Source organism: Rhinoderma darwinii, chromosome 1, assembly GCF_050947455.1.
Source record: "Rhinoderma darwinii isolate aRhiDar2 chromosome 1, aRhiDar2.hap1, whole genome shotgun sequence".
NCBI classification, from domain to species: Eukaryota; Metazoa; Chordata; class Amphibia; order Anura; family Rhinodermatidae; genus Rhinoderma; species Rhinoderma darwinii.
The window spans coordinates 232,719,568-232,740,517 of NC_134687.1; the positions used below are offsets into that span (position 1 = coordinate 232,719,568).

The 20,950-nt window shown below is 40.7% G+C and overlaps 1 protein-coding gene across 5 annotated transcripts in view; it reads right to left on the reverse strand.

The window, feature by feature from the left end:
* Positions 1 to 20,950, reverse strand: part of TNKS (tankyrase) — a 253,487-nt gene that overhangs the window by 78,195 nt on the left and 154,342 nt on the right. For 4 of the 5 annotated variants that reach the window (XM_075862262.1, XM_075862280.1, XM_075862247.1 and 1 more), the window contains 7 exons: positions 19,043 to 19,229; positions 18,093 to 18,214; positions 17,109 to 17,200; positions 16,483 to 16,561; positions 13,567 to 13,738; positions 10,804 to 10,883; positions 1,084 to 1,229 (listed from right to left, as the gene is read on the reverse strand). In XM_075862262.1, coding sequence (XP_075718377.1) covers positions 1,084 to 1,229; positions 10,804 to 10,883; positions 13,567 to 13,738; positions 16,483 to 16,561; positions 17,109 to 17,200; positions 18,093 to 18,214; positions 19,043 to 19,229 — 878 coding nt within the window. The remainder of the gene's footprint in view (positions 1 to 1,083; positions 1,230 to 10,803; positions 10,884 to 13,566; positions 13,739 to 16,482; positions 16,562 to 17,108; positions 17,201 to 18,092; positions 18,215 to 19,042; positions 19,230 to 20,950) is intronic. The other variant, XM_075862253.1, reaches the window with a different exon arrangement.

Here is a 20,950-nt window from a genome sequence, read left to right on the forward strand (position 1 = left end):
AGATCAGGACACTTTTTTCACACGGAAAAAGAGCCGAAATAACAAACCAGTGTGAATATACCCTAACACTGCATGAAATATAATCCAGGCCTAACCCTGAGTAACAGTTATTCTTTCCTGTCGGACCGCCCATAAAGCATAGGGCTTGTACCTAATGGAAAATATGCCCCAGACTATACTACTTAGCATATAAACAGGTGCAGGAGATGGGAACTATCCGCATTAAGCTTTCCACTACTCCAGGAAACAAGCAGGAACATAAGACATTATTACATTACTTTCCAATATTGAACGGAGTGCTCCTTGAAGTGCACTTGAGAAAACATTTCTGGAAACTAGACAGAAAAATAAATCTCATACATTTAATGGAACTGGAAAACAAAGTTAGGCTTCGTTCACATCTGCGTCACGGCTCCGTTCATGGGTTCCGACTGAGCTTTCCGTCAGGGGAACCCATGAGCGGAGCCCTGACAAACAAACGGAAACCATAGGTTTCTGTTTGCATCACCACTTATTTCAATGTTGACGGATCTGATGCAAATGGTTTCCATTTGTCACCGTTGTTTAAGGGTTCCTTCGTTTTGACGGAAAGAATAGCGCAGTCGACTACGGTATAGATTCCATTAAAACGACGAAACCCTTTAAGGGTATGTTCACACAGCCTATTTTTGGCCGTTTTTCAGGCCGTAAATTATGTAACTATGGCTGAAAATCAGGAGCGGTTTTCCCTTGAAAAAAATTTGCAGACGTTTTCGGTTAAGCGTATGAACATACCCTAACAATGGTGACAAACGGGAATCATTTGCACCGGATCTGTCACCATTGAAATCAATGGTGATGCAAATGGGAACCTATGGTTTCCGTTTGTTTCAGTTTGGATTCCGTTCATGGGTTCCCCTGGCGGAAAGCTCCGTCGGAACCCATGAACGGAATCCCAACGCAGATGTGAACGAAGCCTTCCTGCTCCAGTTCACCCAAATTTTGAAAGGTCTTCTACATAACACTTATTCACTATTATATACTATTTGATGCCAAACACAATTCACAATAAAACAAACAGAGCACACAGTCTGACAAACCTACCCCTTATCTTTTGCATGTACATCAGCACCGTGATGTAGTAGATATTCAACAACAGAAACTCTGTTATAACCAGCAGCAAAGTGTAATGGAGTTGAATGGCGACCTTCAAGATCCCTGCAATTCACGTTTTGGGGGCTGCATAGCTGCTAAAATAAAATGAAGAAATATATATTGAACTATCAGGACGTATCTCATGCATTCCCATAGAAAGGCGCTTCAGCAGCCAAGGACTTATCGGACACGTCCTTGCTATGGTTGTAATTTAGATTGGATTGTAGTGTACAAAAGGAGCTCTAGTTACAATCTAGCCAGAGCTTGAGCAGTTTGAAGTGAGAGCTGAATTTACTTGCAATGCTTCTAACGGCTCAAAATCAGGCTAGATTTCAGCCTGAGTTAGAGCACGTTGAAATGGGACTTGCAAATAATCGCAGCTCCCATTTCAGCCTGCATGGAGGAGGATGATTGGGCAGGCAGTGTGCAGGGAGAGGAGGAGATGCTGTGATCCTCCTCCTGTCCCTGTATGGCTGTAGATGACGCCAAAGGAAGGAGTAACATGAACTTTTCTTTAGGTTATCACCGCCCCTCCTTTATCAATACTTGTCATACTTGCTTTCTGATTGTCACATATAACGGAGGGGCTATTTATTTTTTTCTTAACAGCCGGTTTTGGCCGTGTGGACAGCCCATTTTTTTCAAATCTGACGGGTCACTTAATGTGGTGATAACTTTGGAATGCTTTTAGTTTTCCAAGCGATTGAGTTTTCTTGTGACACATTGTACTTTATGTTGGCGGCAAAATTTGGTCGATGCATTATGTTTATTTGTGAAAAACCCCAACATTTAGAGAAAACTTGCAAAAATTAGCATTTTTCTAAATTTTAATGTATTTGCTTGCAAGACAGATAGTAGTACCACACAAAATAGTTACTAGTTAACATTTCCCATATGTCTTCAGCTCTGAAAAGGCTTTAAAGGGCCCTATATAATAAACCCCCTCCCCCCGCCTATTTTAAAAACTGTACCCCTCAAACTATTTAGAAAGCTTCTTAACCCTTCAGGCATTCCACAGGAATTAAAGCAAAGTGGATCTGAATTTTTTTTTCAGAAAATCATTTTTAATAAAAAAAAGATTCCTATAACAGAGGTTTTACCAGAGAAACACAACAATAATTATTGCCGAGATTCTCTCGTTTTTAGAAATATCCCACATGTGGCCCTAGTGTGTGAATGGACAGAAGCACAGGCCTCAGGAGCAAAGGGCCTCCTTTGTATTAGAATATTCCTTGTAAAACTTAAAATTTCTTGGGAAAAAATATAAAGGAGAAAAAGCACCTGGACAATTGTAAAGCTAACTCTTCTGAGCACAGCAATACCCCATATGGCTCTGAGGTAAGATAGTAAAACAAAGTCGTGCCCCTTAAAATGCCATTAGGGATGTAGTTTACAAAATGACACCAAAGGTATTTTTTATATTAGAAATTAATGCACAGTGGATGATGCAAAGTGAAAATTAAAACTTTTCCACAGATATGCTATTTTAGTGCTCGATATGTTATGCCCAGTTTGTGCCACTTCAGACAAATACTTCAAACTGTTAAATGGGTTCTCCCGGGTATGGGAATGCCATACATGTGGAAGTAAACTGCAGTTTGGGCACACTGTAGGGATCAGGAGGAAGGGAGCAACATTTGGATTTTGAAGCGCCGATTTGGCTTGATAGGAGTCCTGTTTTGGATTTTTACTGGTATCTTACTTTATAACGCGGGGGCACATGTAAACCGTGCGCAGTACATCAGGGCATAATAAGGTGGTATAATGCAGTAAATAAATAATAATCCAGATATTTGGCCAGCGTTGCACTGATAAACGGTGCCCCATCTTATCTCTCTTTTGGAACACACTGCACATTTTGTGTCGCCATATTCGACAGCCAGAACACTTTTACCAACAGAGCTGTGTGAGAGCTTCGTGTACCATGTGACCGCGTTGTCACGTGACACGTCTTCCAGCCAGTGCAGTGGAATAGCCGATGTGGAGGACTCCAGGTGAGCTGCAGAGTCTGTATTGTAATGCAAAGTATTGTGTTGTTGTAATGTATTGTGTTGCCTCGTAATGTATTGTGTTGTATTGTGCAGTTTGTGGAGGAGAGGGGAGGGGCCAGCTAAATTACAGCCCCTCCTCCTCTCTCTACCGTAAACTGCACAATACAACACAATACATTACACACTGTGGGTCGCGTCCCCCTGGGAGGTGGGTCGTGTGAAAGGGTCGCGAGTCACTCACCGAGGTCCCGGCTCCATTCAATGCTGGAGCAAGGAGCGGACGTCTCCTTGCACCAGCATTCACTGTGCCCTGAGCGGCTCGACGCAGGCAGGCGGGATGTAGCGACATCATCGCGCCTGTCTGCGCCGAGTTAGTCATAGCACACACAGGAGGCGGCGAAGGATCCTCCACCTGGCGTGGGAACGGGGATAGGTAAGTAATTATGCTCTTTTTCTATTATGCACATATGGGGCATTATACTGTATGGGGAGCGGATATGGGCCATTATACTGTATGGGAGCGGATATGGAGGGGCATTATACTGTATGGGGGCTGATATGGAGGGGCATTATACTGTATGGGGGCTGATATGGAGGGGCATTATACTGTATGGGGGCTGATATGGGGAGCATTATACTGTATTGGAGCTGATATGGAGGGGCATTATACTGTATGGGGGGCTGATATGGAGGGGCATTATACTGTATGGGGGGCTGATATGGAGGGGCATTATACTGTATGGGGGGCTGATATGGAGGGGCATTATACTGTATGAGTGCTGATATGGGGGCATTATACTGTATGGGGAGATAATATGGGAGCATTATACTGTATGGGGAGCTGATATGGGGAGCATTATACTGTATGGGAGCGGATATGGAGGGGCATTATACTGTATGGGGGGCTGATATGGAGGGGCATTATACTGTATGGGGGGCTGATATGGAGGGGCATTATACTGTATGGGGGGCTGATATGGAGGGGCATTATACTGTATGAGGGCTGATATGGGGGCATTATACTGTATGGGAGCTGATATGGAGGGGCATTATACTGTATGAGGGCTGATATGGGGAGCATTATACTGTATGAGAGCTGATATGGAGGAGCATTATACTGTATGGGGGGCTGATATGGGGGCATTCTACTGTATGGGGAGCTGATATTGGGGCATTATACTGTATGGGGAGCAGATATGGGGGGCATTATACTGTATGGGGGCAGCTATGTGGGGCATTATACTGTGGTGGCTGATATGGGGAAAATTATACTGTATGGGGAGCCGATATGGGGGCATTATACTGTATGGGGAGCTAATACGGGGGGCATTATACTGTATGGGACGCTCATGGGGGCATTATACTGTATGGCGAGCACTATACTGTGGGGGCTGATATGGGGAGAATTATACGGTATGGGGCTGTTATGGGGGGGCATTATACTGTATGGGACAGTTATGGGGCATTATACTGTGTGGGGGCAGCTATGGGAGCATTATACTGTGTGGGGGCATTATACTATGGGGGCTGTTGGTTAAGGCGTCTGGGCATAGGCGTGCGCAGGGGTCTGATGATGGTGGTGTTGGGGAGGGGTAGGGGAGCCCAAGCTGAATTCTTGCACCCGGGCCCATGAGCCTTTAGCTACGCCCCTGGCTACAAAAGACATATTAACTTTATTCTGCGGGTCGATGCGATTACGGCAATACCATATATAATTTTTTTTCTTTTTAATCATTTATTTTTTGCATCACTGTATATAAGAGCCATAACAAAAAAAAAAGCTGTGTAAGGGCTTGTGTATTTGTGTGACAGGTTGCTTTTATTGGTACTATTATGGGGTGCATGTGACTTAATAATTTTTTATTCTATGCTTTGGATGGGGTGGTGACCAAAAAACAGCGATTCTGGCATGGTTTTTAATATATATATATATATATATATATATATATATATATATATATATATATATATATATATATATGTGTTTTTTTTATAGTGTTCACCGTGTGGGAACAATAACGTGATAGTATTATAGTTTGGGTCGTTACGAACGTGGCAATAACTTTTTTTTTATGTTTTCATTTTTTTCCTATAATAAAAGATTTGTGGTAAAAAAGGAGGTTATTGTTTTTTTTAACTTAACGCTTATTTTTATTCTTTTGTTCAATATTTTTATTAACTTTTTTTTTTTTGGTCCCAAAAGGGGACTTGAAGGCCAGCATCACTGGTCTCTATTATAAAACATTGCACTAATTACGTAGTGCAGCGTATTAGGGCCTAAAAGGCTTCCGTACTTGGCAGACCAGGAAATCATTGTTGGGCCTCTGTTGCCATAGCAAGCATTGGCACCCCCACAATTGCGTCGCGAGGGTGCCGATGAGCTAGAAACCACCTAGATGCCGAGGTCGCTTGACTGCAGCATCTAAGGGGTTAATTGGCTGGATCGCCGCTTAGTTACGTGATATTGCGCTAAGTCATTAGCTGCAACGACGTAACTGTATGTGACATGCAGTAAAGGGGTTAATTTCCATCTTAAAACCGGATTTTTAGTCTCTTAAATTTTGGTGATTTTCTGAAGATATTTGTGCTTATAGAGACAGGCAAAAGTGATATGTCTGAACTCTGCACATATTTAACTTTTATTTTTAGAATGTGTGCTGCATCTAAATTATCTGCTTAACCCCTTAATGACCGGGCCTGAAAAGACCTTAATTGACCAGCTAAAGGTTTCTGTTTTTACCGCTCTGCCTTTCAGCAGCCATACCTTTTTTATTTTTTCATTGACGTGGCTGTATGAGGCCTTGTTTTATGCGAGCAATAGTATCTTTGTTCCCCACAGTTGGGTGGTAAAAGAAAGAATTTTGGACTGCGTGAATATAGGAAAAAGCGATTCTCTGCATTGTTTTTCTTGTTTATTTTTTAAACCGTTCACGTTTAATTAACCCATTAGATTAATTCTTCAGGTTATTACGGTCGTGTGGATACCGAATATGTGTAGGTTTTTTTGTTTTTATTTAGTGTAGGGGCAATAAAATGTATTTTATGCAAAATAATGACTGATTTTTTTTGGGACTTTTTTTTTTTAAAATCCCATTAAGGGATGACTTTATTTATAACTTTATTTTTTTAACTTGTACTGTATTAGCATACTCCTGTATGCTAATACATCACACTGTGTCACTATGACACAGGCTGCTGATCGGGAAGCATATAGTGTGACCGAACAGCAGGCAAACGGAACAGACAGCACTGGGCTCCTTTGTAGGACCCCAGGGCTGACTGCAGAGAGATTCCCCGGTGTTTGATCGCATCACCGGAATACCGGTGATGCGATCAAAGAGGGGAATTGCCTTTGATCATGCCGCGGTCACGGACCGCGGCAATCAAAGGGTTAAACAGCTGGGGTCCGAATGTTTTCCGACCCCAGCTGTATTCAGGAGGCTTCTCTAGGATCAGGAGCTGTTAGTTACAGCTCCTGCTTAGAGGATGAGCGCTCATCAGCCTGATCTACAGCGACACCAAAAGACATTGCTGTAGACTAAGCACCTGCACCGCCTGCCGTCACATGACAGTGGGCGGTCGGGAAGGAGTTAAGTCACACATTTAGCCGCAAATATAAAATTTTTTGCATGTTTTATGAAAAACTGCACTTTATATACACCGGCGTCGTCATGCAATTTTGAGTCAAAGTGTGGCATTTTGACAATGTGGCAGTTGTTTACTTTCAAACAATATATAGGTATTGGAGTTTAGTATGATTCTCTATCTAGTAATTTAGGTGCTATTTGTACATGTTAAACGGGTGAGAATTGTCCTGGCTATGAGAGGTGCAAAATTTAAAAAATATCCCTGGCACCAAAAGGGTTAAGAGTACTATGTATTTTATAAATGAAAAATTGATATCCAATCTTTTGAAAAGCACATTGAGACTACATATATCTGTCCTCATTATCAAATGCAAACATTCGTGGAGGGCCTATTAAAAATCATTTGCAAGTTATTGTATTGCAAGTGTTTTGTCGATCAAAAGGCTACATCTCAAATTTTCTCTTTCAACATAAAAAACAATTAAGATATTTAAAGAAGAACCAGAGACCCCATTACGCGTAAGACAGTTTAAATGGCCCATTTAAATGGGCTAATTATCGGGCAAACGAGCATTCATGTGAATGATCATTCCCGATTGTTGCTTTGTGTGAACAGGGCAACGATCAGCCAATGAACAAGCAAACGCTCGTTCATTGGCTGATTGTATCATTTATGCTGCAAGCAATATTATCGTTGTCGGCAGCACATCCTCCTGTGTAAACAGGGGAGACGTGCTGCCGACATGATACAAATGTATGGGGATGAGCGATCGGAGTAACAATTACTTGTCCCCATACTAGATCCTTGTGAAAGGACCAAACGAGCGTAAGAGTACTACTTAACATCGAGCGCTTCAGTCTATTTCTAGAATGCTCTAATAATTCAGAATATCTTAACCCCTTAGTGACCAGCCCATTTTAGGCCCTAATGACCAAGCTATTTTATTCGTTTTTCTATAGTCGCATTCAAAGAGCTATAACCTTTTTATTTTTTCGTCTACATAGCTGTATGAGGCCTTGTTTTATGCGAGCAATAGTATCTTTGTTCCCCACAGTTGGGTGGTAAAAGAAAGAATTTTGGACTGCGTGAATATAGGAAAAAGCGATTCTCTGCATTGTTTTTCTTGTTTATTTTTTAAACCGTTCACGTTTAATTAACCCATTAGATTAATTCTTCAGGTTATTACGGTCGTGTGGATACCGAATATGTGTAGGTTTTTTTGTTTTTATTTAGTGTAGGGGCAATAAAATGTATTTTATGCAAAATAATGACTGATTTTTTTTGGGACTTTTTTTTTTTAAAATCCCATTAAGGGATGACTTTATTTATAACTTTATTTTTTTAACTTGTACTGTATTAGCATACTCCTGTATGCTAATACATCACACTGTGTCACTATGACACAGGCTGCTGATCGGGAAGCATATAGTGTGACCGAACAGCAGGCAAACGGAACAGACAGCACTGGGCTCCTTTGTAGGACCCCAGGGCTGACTGCAGAGAGATTCCCCGGTGTTTGATCGCATCACCGGAATACCGGTGATGCGATCAAAGAGGGGAATTGCCTTTGATCATGCCGCGGTCACGGACCGCGGCAATCAAAGGGTTAAACAGCTGGGGTCCGAATGTTTTCCGACCCCAGCTGTATTCAGGAGGCTTCTCTAGGATCAGGAGCTGTTAGTTACAGCTCCTGCTTAGAGGATGAGCGCTCATCAGCCTGATCTACAGCGACACCAAAAGACATTGCTGTAGACTAAGCACCTGCACCGCCTGCCGTCACATGACAGTGGGCGGTCGGGAAGGAGTTAAGTCACACATTTAGCCGCAAATATAAAATTTTTTGCATGTTTTATGAAAAACTGCACTTTATATACACCGGCGTCGTCATGCAATTTTGAGTCAAAGTGTGGCATTTTGACAATGTGGCAGTTGTTTACTTTCAAACAATATATAGGTATTGGAGTTTAGTATGATTCTCTATCTAGTAATTTAGGTGCTATTTGTACATGTTAAACGGGTGAGAATTGTCCTGGCTATGAGAGGTGCAAAATTTAAAAAATATCCCTGGCACCAAAAGGGTTAAGAGTACTATGTATTTTATAAATGAAAAATTGATATCCAATCTTTTGAAAAGCACATTGAGACTACATATATCTGTCCTCATTATCAAATGCAAACATTCGTGGAGGGCCTATTAAAAATCATTTGCAAGTTATTGTATTGCAAGTGTTTTGTCGATCAAAAGGCTACATCTCAAATTTTCTCTTTCAACATAAAAAACAATTAAGATATTTAAAGAAGAACCAGAGACCCCATTACGCGTAAGACAGTTTAAATGGCCCATTTAAATGGGCTAATTATCGGGCAAACGAGCATTCATGTGAATGATCATTCCCGATTGTTGCTTTGTGTGAACAGGGCAACGATCAGCCAATGAACAAGCAAACGCTCGTTCATTGGCTGATTGTATCATTTATGCTGCAAGCAATATTATCGTTGTCGGCAGCACATCCTCCTGTGTAAACAGGGGAGACGTGCTGCCGACATGATACAAATGTATGGGGATGAGCGATCGGAGTAACAATTACTTGTCCCCATACTAGATCCTTGTGAAAGGACCAAACGAGCGTAAGAGTACTACTTAACATCGAGCGCTTCAGTCTATTTCTAGAATGCTCTAATAATTCAGAATATCTTAACCCCTTAGTGACCAGCCCATTTTAGGCCCTAATGACCAAGCTATTTTATTCGTTTTTCTATAGTCGCATTCAAAGAGCTATAACCTTTTTATTTTTTCGTCTACATAGCTGTATGAGGACTTGTTTTTTGCGGGATTAGTTGTGCTTTTTAATAGCACCATTTTTGGGTACATATATTTTTTATATTAACTTTTATTAACCTTTTTGGGGGGGGGGATTATAAAAAAACCTGAAATTCCGCCATTGTTCTATGCGTTTTTAAATTGACGCCGTTCACTATGCGACGTAAATAACATGTTACCTTTATTCTATGGGTCGGTACGATCACGGCGATACCACATATGTAGAGGTTTTTTTATGTTTTACGACTTTTGCACAATAAAAACACTTTTGAACTAAAATTATTTGTTTTTGCATCATCGCTTTTTTGCATCAATGTAGTGATTTTTTGGGCTTGTTTTCTGCGGGACGAGACGTAGTTTTGATTGGTACTGTTTTGGGGTGCATGGGACTTATTGATTCATTTTTATTATGACTTTTTTGGGGGGAAATGGAAAAAAATAGCAATTTCGCCATGGTTTTTTGCGTTTTTTTTTTACGGTGTTCACTTTGCGGTTTAAATTACATATTAACTTTATTAATGGAGTCATTACGGTCGCGGCGATACCACATATGTGTACTTTTTTTTTTTTTTTTTACACTTTTACTAAATAAAACCACTTTTTATGGAAAAAAATTGTTATTTATTTTTTTACTGTACTTTTTATTAATAATATTTATTTCACTTTGATCACTTATTTTATTAGTCCCACTAGGGGACTTTACTGTGCGATCTTCCGATCGCTGCTATAATGCTCTGGTATACTTCGTATACCAGAGCATTATTGCCTGTCAGTGTAAATCTAACAGGCAATCTGTTAGGAGGTGCCTCCAGCGCCTGGGGGCTTTTATCAGGCCCCCGGCTGCCATGACACCCCATCGGAGACCCACGATTGCATTCGCGGGCCGCCGATGGGTGACAGAGGGAGCTCACTCCCTCTGTAAACAAAGTTAAATGCCGCGGTCGCTATTGACGGCGGCATTTAACGGGTTAAACGGCCGCGATCGAAGTAAACTTCGATCGCGGGCGTTGGAGCAGGAGCTCAGCTGTCATCAGACAGCAGAGCCCCGGCTCCTGCCTGCACGGGAGACCCGTGCAGGACTTAGACTAGGCTGACGTGAAAAGGCGTCAGCCTAGCCTAAAGCTCATTAGTGACCGACGTAAAAAGGCGTATTAGTGGTCACTAAGGGGTTAAAATTCGACACCTGTGATGTCTCATTGTTTCTGTATAAAGACATTAGACTGTACTTTTGATAACCATCACACATGATTATTTGTTGATATAACTTACCTTAACAGTATCCAGATCTCCAGCTTTTGATGCTTCAAGCAGTCTGTAATCCACATCAGAAGTACGGGCTGGTGTGCTTTCTGCAATCAGAAATGGATAAATTGAAGTACATAAATATATCTAGCACATCAATACAAAACTAACAGTTCTTCATTTCTGGGTAAAATTGCTTTTATAAAGTGTTATTATATGCTTTCACCATACCCCTCTAATGGAATCCTAAATCAGACCCAACTTCTTCTCCTGAGGTCTCCTCTACCAAATCACCATGCAGTAAGCATCAATCCAATGTCTTCACAGTGCTGGATCTTGAAGTTCTACTAAGTGGAGTCCAGCAGCTACACTACGCACGCCAAGTCTCTTTCTGACCCCCTTTAGGCTACTTCCAGGACATCCCAGAAAGGGCAAAACCAAAAGTCAGGCAGAGACTTGGCATGCCGCGTGTTATTTTAGTAGTTTATTTTTTTTACTACTTTTTAACCTTGTGACTTTGATTAAATATACCTCGCTAAAAATACAATCTTGCAGTAACGCCCTTAGTCCAATCGTGTTGTAATCTATAGAGTCTGAACACAAGGAAGCACAGTGTAGCAACTGGACTCCGCTTGGTAGGACTACAAAATTCAGCCCGACCGTGAAGGAATTGGAGTGAAGCATACGTTTCATGCTAAGGGTCTGTGCACATCACGGTTTTGGCCTATGTTTCACATATACACTGAAAAAAAGCTCCCGATATACATGTTAAACGGAGGCCGTGATGGATGCCTTAACAGTGGCAACCGTAACTAGAGTTTAATAGCGTATACTAAGCCTATGTGTCATGAATCCTAATGGCCCTATTCATGACATAGAAACTAACAACATTATAGTCTACAGGCGACAGATGCCACTATTACTATTAGGCATCCATTTAAAACAAGACGTATGCATTAAACGTACACCTGTGACGTATGCCATACAGTGGCATACGTCATCCATGGGCTCCCATGTTTAAAAAAAAAAAAAAAAAAAAGGAATAACGCGCGGTATACGTTATTTCTTTAAGGGTACCCTCGGAATGGAAAAACACTGAGACCCCCACCAATCGCTAGAACGAAGCAACTGAAGCGCTCGTGTGAGCGGTCAGCCGCTTCGTGTCTATTTTTCCGGAAAGCCGATGTATCAGAGTACGGGCTCAGACTTTCTATTGAGGCCGTACATGGATACATATATTTCCGGAGAAAACCGAACAGACACTAAGCGGCTGAACGCTCACATTAGCGCTTCGTTCTAGCGATTGGTGGGGGTCTCAGTGCTCGGACCCCCACGAATCCAAACTTCTGACATGTCACTATGACATGTCAGAAGCTTGTCAAACGTTTAGCTACACTTTGAGAAGTGGGGTATGGTTTAAGACACTGTTAGGCTACATTGACACTTTGCAGTTGCTAGCGGAAAATCTGCAACAGAATACAGTAGCAGCAAAGTTTGTAACAATCTTCCCGAAAGTTTCAGCGTGAAAAATGATCCGCAGCGCAGATTTTAATATCCGCAGCATGCCACTCTTTGCTGTGGAATGATAGTACATTTTGTTGCAGATTTTGATGCTGCTTCCAAGTTAAAAATTGAAACAAACACTGTTCCCTTGGCTGGTCTCTGTACAGTCTATTCGTCACATCTAACCGCTGCAGCGGAGGCAGATTGTCGCTACTAGAGCTCCAGAGGAGGCAAGCATAGTCTTTCTTTTGGCTGTTTCCTGCAGCCATAAACCCACCCGAAAATCCGCACCAAAATTAGCAGGATTTGGTGCAGATTTTAAGGCGGATTTCTCTTCGGATTCTGGGTCAGATCAGGCTACTTGTCAACTCCAAGACCCAAACGTTTACTGGCATCTGGATCACGGAGACTTTTGGTCACTTTTGTGTATGTTGACAATTCACACTTGCGCTGTATAATCCGTTACTCTGATCAGTTTTTAGATCAGAATAATGGTTAAAAACGCAGCAGTTAAAAATCCCATTGAAATCAATGGGATTTTTAATTGCATCAGTTAGCAACCGTTATTTTGACGGAGATAAAAGTGCAGGACTTTAACTCCGTTCAAAAAACAAAAAACAGATGTCTAACGGATGGGTTATTTATATCATTGGTGTCCATGTAAAACAGATACAGACGGATTGTAATCCATTTGCATACGTTATTTTGATTTCAATGGGGTTTATAACTGATCTGTTTTTACCCTTATTCGGATCTAAAAACGGATCAGAGCATTGGATTATACAACGCAAGTGTAAACTCAGCCTTAGCCACAAACAAGAACATTTTGAATGCATTTTTTTTTTTATTGTATAAGGCGCTCATAAGTGTAAAGTGCTAGGTTGTATTTTCACAATGCGCCAGGTATCTATTTTTAGAAAATATAATGGGTATGAAGATATAATATGATTAATCCTTCATTACATTCCTAAAGATTAAAAACAAGACAAAACAAAAAAATTAATATGCCAGAAATAATTTAAGGCAAATGAAAAGTCTTCCGGACGGACATAGATGTTTGTTTCATTACGAATAAACGATCCTTTGTTCTTACCACTTCACCTTCTCTTGTGGCTACCTTTCATAGAAATTTAATTTTGACAGAATCTTATGTATATACATCATTGCTTATATTGTGCCCACATTTTTCTTTTCCGCATAAACCATTTTTTTTAATTTCACCCATGTACCGTATTTTAAAGTAACCTTTCCCCATAAAATGAAAGTGTTGAAGATGCGCTCACTCACCGCTTAGAATTTGCTGAACAGCTTCATTTCCCATCTGTGCTGCTGTAAAGCCTTGCAGAGAGATGATGGACGCGTCAGAGCCAAAGCTCAAGAGAAGGCGACACGTCTGCAGGTGACCTCCCAGTGCAGCCCTGTGCAGTGCTGTTTGCCCAAGTGTGTCCAAGGCATTCATCTTCGAGAAAAGAACACAAATGCAATAAAACAAAGTGTATAAAAAAAATAAAAATAAGACAAAAGGTACCTTAAGGGACTGTCACCACATTATAAGTGCCCTATATCCTACATAAGGAGATCGGCGATTTATTTAAAAAAACGATCTATTTTTGCCACTTTATTAGCGATTTTAGATTTATGCTAATGAGTTGCTTAATGCCCAAGTGGGCGTATTTTTACTTTAGACCAAGTGGGCGTTGTACAGGGGAGTGTATGACGCTGACCAATCAGCGTCATACACTTCTCTCCATTCATTTACACAACGCATAGGGATCCTGCTAGATCCTTATGTGCTGTCTTATACTAACACATTAACAATACTGAAGTGTTTAGACAGTGAATAGACATTCCACGGGATGTCTATTCAGAATCTCGTTGTAACCTGTCATTTACAGCGAGATCTCGCGAGATCACGCCTCCTCTGCTGTAACTACCACAGAGTAACGAAGTGCAGAGATTGTGAATAGACATCCCGTGGAATGTCTATTCACTGTCTAAACACTTCAGTATTGTTAATGTGTTAGTATAAGACAGCACATAAGGATCTAGCAGGATCCCTATGCGCTGAGTAAATGAATGGAGAGGAGTGCATGAGGCTGATTGGTCAGCGTCATACACTCCCACTGTACAACGCCCACTTGGTCTAAAGTAAAAACACGCCCACTTGGGCATTAAGCAACTCATTAGCATAAATCTAAAATCGCTAATTAAGTGGTAAAAATAGATCGTTGTTTTTAAATAAAAAGCACTGCTGTCACCTACATTATACAGCCGATCTCCTTATGTAGGAGACAGGGCACTTATAATGTGGTGACAGAGCCTCTTTAGTACTATAAAACATACCAGTCTCCAATTTGCCCCTAATTACATGAGTTTCAATGCTAGAAACCCTGGTAAGCGAGACAATGGATGAGAAGTGAGAACTCTTCTAGAGATCAGTGCAAATTTACACAATTTTATAAGCGACAACTGTTCTAAATTATGATGGTCAATTTCAATATATTCTATCTAAATATCGATAAACGTAAAAGGTAATGTTTACAATGCAAACTTAGGCCTCATGCACACAACCATAAGGGTTTTTACTGTCCGCAAATACGGATCCAGCGGCTATAGATACAGATATAGACTTCTATGGCGAGTCCATGCCGCAATCGCGGACAAGAACAGGACATGTTCTATATTTTGCAGATCATTTCTATGCCACGGACACTCATCCGTAAATAAAAGAAAACACCAGAAACAAAATTTGTTTAATGCATATCAAGCGATAATTGCAATATTTTCAGATATTGAAAATATCTGAGACCTAAGTCAACTGCGCTATTGATTCAGCTTTTCCGTTGACGGGTTTCCCGGACAGAAAGGTCAGACGGAACCGAACTCTGATGTGAACACACTAAGGCTCTGTTCACATCAGGATCGTGGCCTCGGTCTTTAACGGAAGCCAAAACGCTATGCTGGACCCATCGACTTATAAACGAGGCTACATGCAGCACAATTTTTTTCCCCATCAAAAACGATTAAATCTGTGAAAGAACCCGAACAAGGCCTCGGACGCAGATGTGAATAGTCTTTGTTCACACAGTGTATTTTGCAGGCAGAAAAATCTGCATCAAAATTTCTTCAGGAATTTTGAGGCAGATTTTGACCTGCTGGCAGGACACTTGGTGCGTTTTGTCCCTGGCCATTGATGTCAATAGAAGGTCAGAGACTGAAATGCTTGAAGAAAGGGCATGCCGCTTCTTTATCCCGCAAGCGGTTTTTACAGATTTCTGGTGTTTTTTGGCGCCTTAGGCGATGTTCACACTGAGTTTTTTTACGAGTTTTTTGACGCGGAAACCACGCCGCAAAACTCGTCAAAAACGGCCCAAAAATGCCTCCTATTGATTTCAATGGGAGGCGGAGGAGTCTTTTTACCGTCTCGCGGGAGAAACAAGGGACATGCCCTATCTTTGGGCATTTACGCCTCTGACCTCCCATTAACATCAATGGGAGGCAGAGAAAGCGTATTTTGCTGCGTTTTATGCCCGCGGCGCTCAATGGTCGCGAGCGAAAAACGCAGCGAAAATCGTCGTGCAGGGAGAGGAAAATCTGCCTCAAACTTCCAAACGGAATTTTGAGGCAGAAATTCTGTCTGCAAAAACCTCCGTGTGAACATAGCCTAAAGTCTTTTATTAAATATAGTGGTTCCAAATCCAAACATTGTAACTTTGTCTATACATAAAACAAACAGAAAAACGAAAAAACAAACAAGCAAGATTGGTCATTTTCCCCATGCAACCAAACGTTTACACATGTATTACCATATTTGGGACATTTATTGTGTCCCAATTAGGAATAAATCCACTTGCTATACTTTATGCTTTTCCGTCCTTCTCATGCTTCTCCCCAATTACAAGGGATTGCATTGACTTTTCATTTCAAGTTTTAAACCCTCAGAAGCAGTTTGTATTGATATGTTACAAGGAGATCAGTGCAGTTAAACGGCCAAGATACTCCAATTAAATTACTCACCCTGTTGCCAGGAACAGGGATGAATCAGAGCCTTGGTAGCAAAGTAATTTTCATAAAAGCTGAATGCCTTTGAGGTACTGCAGGATTTTCAGATAAATGTACTGACCTAATATTCTAATTGTATCTAACCCTGAGCTATCTGGGTACTAAAGCAAAAATAGGAATTTGAAGTCAAATAGGTTTTACCTTTGCTCCATGTTTATGCAGAACTTCAACGACATCATTGTGTGCTCTCTCAGATGCTACATGTAAAGGGGTCATAAAACTAAAGCAAAAAGAAAAAAAAAATTTAGAATAAAAAATTCTGCATTCAAATTTTTCTCAACTTTCCTCATTTCCAAAAACATGAAAGGAAGGCCTATATTGTCAAGTGAATGTGCAAGTTACCAATCTTTAAAGGTATATCCTCACAGGGCAGTAATGGTGCACCATTACCACACACCGCAAGACACAGGGCATCTGGCCATTGTGTTAATGTACCACAGTGGCAAAATTACCTCGTTAATGCAACCTTTTGCCAAGGTAACAAACTGTTAATAAAAAGTTTTACTATCATCAATGTTTTTCCAGGCTCAACAAACTTTTGAACAAAGACTATTTTGTCCAATCCTAAGGTAATTAACCCGATACTCTTTTTATGCTGCGCGTAAAAATGCATCGTATGCACTAATGGTGCGCTTTTCCATTGATGTCAATGGGAAGCTTAAATCATGTGTCGTTTGACAGTTTTTTTTTGCGTGTGGTACCAGCTGAAAAACGCGTCAAATATACGCCTTGTGAACAGGGCCTAATTGCACAAACAGAACACTTACTCTTTGTTTTTCTCGTTGACACTGGCTCCCTTCCTAAGCAACAACTCGGTTATCTGCTTCCGTTTTGGATGGAGAGAGGCCACTGCACAGTGCTGTAAAAGGCAACAATACTCATATTAGACAAAATAAAATAAAAAAACACAAGTCAACACATACATAAAATGTCTAAAAGCACAGTTAGATTTGGGCTTTATGATATCTATAACTTTGTTACATATTTCTAATGCAGTCTTTCTACAACACACACAGATGGAATCCTTCAGTCATTTATCAAATGTCTGGCTCACGCGCTGAGCAAAATGCAAGAGGGTGATCAATGGGAAATTATGCTCCTCTGAAAACAATTTCGATTTTATAACTGCAGTGCCAAGGATGAGCAATGCCCATGTCATCTAGGCGAGTAAGAAGCCAGGGAATAAATGGTCTACTTGGTACACCAGGCTGAAGCCAAGCATTGCCTCCAGAAAAACAAACTTTCTGTTAGGCAGTGAAAAGCATAGATCACCCAAAAAAAAAACAGAACGGAGATAAAAACATTTTTCCTTCAGTGTGACACATTCTTACAAGGATACAAATTTGCATACGCAGGTATAAAATAAGACATCACATCCACATTAGATTTATATGTTGCATTTGTCAATATTTAACTTTCCATTTCATATTAACAAATGATATGATAATCTATAATGCACTGTATCTTTTCAGGTGGCCATACACATTAGATGTACATCGGCCGAATATGCAGAACGTGTATTAGATATCCTTCAGATTCATGGACTAAACTTCTGGCTGAATTCTATTTTAAAACGGAGGCACAGGATGATTTTTTTTTTTTTAATTCTCATTAAAAATGTTGTGTGCGTTTTCCCTTATACTTCTGAAAATAATCTTAGAGACTTGAACACCTCAAAAAAAACTTATTAGAGCAATTCAGAGATTGCGATCATGCCTCCAAAACAAGGGGTCCAAGCCATCTGTTCTCACCAGTGCGGTCTCGTGTGACTGTGGCTGCTTAAAATTGATGATCTCCAAAGCAAGTGTCTTCTTCACTTTGGCCAGGTCTGCCTCCCTGGCAGCTTGTAGCAGAGAATGGCCTTTGAATTCATCTGCAATTGAAACAGGTTGCCTGTGAATCATCTTCATATTGTGAAATCATTTATGGTTAATTCCAACATAGAAACAAAGTGTAGAACATATAACTAAAAGTAACATTTGCAGTAGCATGAGGGACACGCGTTATAACAGCAGTAACTAGTCTTAGAAACACTAGTATAATGATGCTATTTTAACATATGCAATAAGAAATAGTTTCACATTAAAGAGGACATATATATATATACACACATATATATATATATATATATATATATATATACATACATACATACACACACACATAGAATATATAATTTATTTTTAACTATATGAAGAAATCCCAGGACTCCCAGCTGTTTTAGCCCTTTGACATTGCATTGATATGAATTAATAAAACCACCTTTTTGCTTAGAAACTGCTGGGAGACCTGGGATTTCTTAATATAATAAATTATATACATAGAACTTGTTTTTCAGCCAGTCATGGATTGCACCCACAAACATAACTACATATGTCTAATAGGAAAGACAATACATGTTTATGCTGAGTAGATATTCCTACACAGTGGGGAGTATTGGGGAGGGGGGGGGGGGCTGGACTGGAACTATGTTCATTAAAAGGCAACCTTCAGTATCGCATATATATTGTGTTTGACTTACACAAAGTATTACAGCTATAAGGGCGACAGAATAAGCAGGTGGCCCACAAAATGTAAGAGTCTTTACGACATAGTCTGCGAAATTGCCATAAGAAGCAAGCAATACCCCCTCACCCTATATGAAAGTGCATGAAGGCTAAACAGAAAAACAAGATTTATGAGAGCATCTTATAGCACGTACAGGTTAATCTCTCCTTGAGCTCTGGAGTAGGGGCCATGTCCACTGCACTTTTTCCATGGCAATTGACTAGTGTTGGGTCTGCACCATGACTCAGCAGCAAGGAGCAAACTTCAACCCGATTCTTTGACGCAGCCTCATGTAATGGTGTAAACTGCCAGAGATCCATGGCATTAACACAAGCGCCATGCTGAAAAAAAGACAGACAGGTTAAATCATTTTTCTACACATCAACTCTACATGAACATATAAATCTCTACCGTTTCATACATCACCACTGGTATGAAGTGAATCAAGCAAAAAAAAAAAAACAGAGGACAAAACTGCAGTATAATCTAGAACTTGCAGCATAAAGAAGCAGCGATTAAAGTGAACCATCTACTACAGGGATTGTTGTATGGTCAACCTGATGTAGGCTTTTCCATATATACTCTTCAACTGCACTGCTGCTGCCTTTTCCCCGATCAGCTTTCTCAGAAAGAGATCAGAAAAAGATCTACGCGGATGTTCGAGATCTAAGGCCTCCTGCACACAGGACAGAAATACTGCAGTGTGTTATAGTAGCAGTAAAGTCGATAAGATTTGAACAAATCTGATACACACCCTGCGGAAAAAAAAATCCATAGAAAAACGTGCGGAAATTGACCTGTGGTGCAGATTCTCATTCAGCAGCATGTCAATATCTCTCACGTAAACATTGCAGAATTTCCAGATGGAAAATACGAAGCATTTCCATTCTGGTTGCAGGAAGCCTGAGTGTGGGTTCACATGGTTTGACTTTGAATGCAATCAAATTTCGCTAGATCACACAGTCTCAGTTGGTATGTATAAATGATGTGGATTCAATTGATAAAAATAGTCGTCATTCTAACTAAAATTAATTTAAAGAGGCTCTGTCACGACATTATAAGTGCCCTATCTCCTACATAAGGAGATCGACGCGATAATGTAGATGACAGCAGTGCTTTTTATTTTTAAAAAAACGATCTGTTTTCACCTCTTTATTAGCGATTTTAGATTTATGCTAATGAGTTGCTTAATGCCCAAGTGGGCGTGTTTTTACTTTAGACCAAGTGGGCGTTGTACAGAGGAGTGTATGACGCTGACCAATCAGCCTCATGTACTCCTCTCCATTCATTTACTCAGCGCATAGGGATCCTTTTAGTTCGCTATGTGCGGTCTTATACGAACACATTAACAATACTGAAGTGTTTCGACAGTGAATAGACATTCCACGGGATGTCTATTCACAATCTCTGCACTTCGTTACTGTGTCTGTGGTAGTTACAGCAGAGGAAGCGTAAAGTGAACCAGAAAGTGGCCGGGAGTCAGCGAGATCAGACAAAGCTAGAACGGGGTTTAGGGGAACCGTTCTAGAGATAGCTGCAGGTCCCAGAGGTGGGACCATCATCTATCTGACATATCCTGTGGATATGTCCTAAATGTTCCCTTTAAAGGGGGTTTCCCACGAGAGACCTGTCACCAGCATTTCACCTATTAAACCAGAAATACCTGGTGGTAGTGGGTGAAAAATAATTTTTATGTAACCTATAATGATCTAAGTAGTATTCAGTTTTTTAGTGTTCCTGTGCCGTATGCTAATGAGCATAAAAGTCATAGCTCGAAAAGAGTCCTATCTTTATTCCTCAAGCCTTTCTGAGTTACCCCCCGCCTTCTTAGTTTTGAGTGACAGCTTACTTTTGATTGACAGCAATCAGGGTGGGTCAGATTTCGGCGGTGGGCAGACATAAGAGGAGGAATGAACGAGACGGACGGATTATTACCATAAAAGGCGCAAAATGTTTGCAGACCGTTATTTATGGTCGGAGGAGAAGTTTAGGGGAGGGGATAACAGCAATTAAGTTTTGACAGCAGCGGCCAGCGAGGGTTGAGTAGAATTCAATAGGTGAA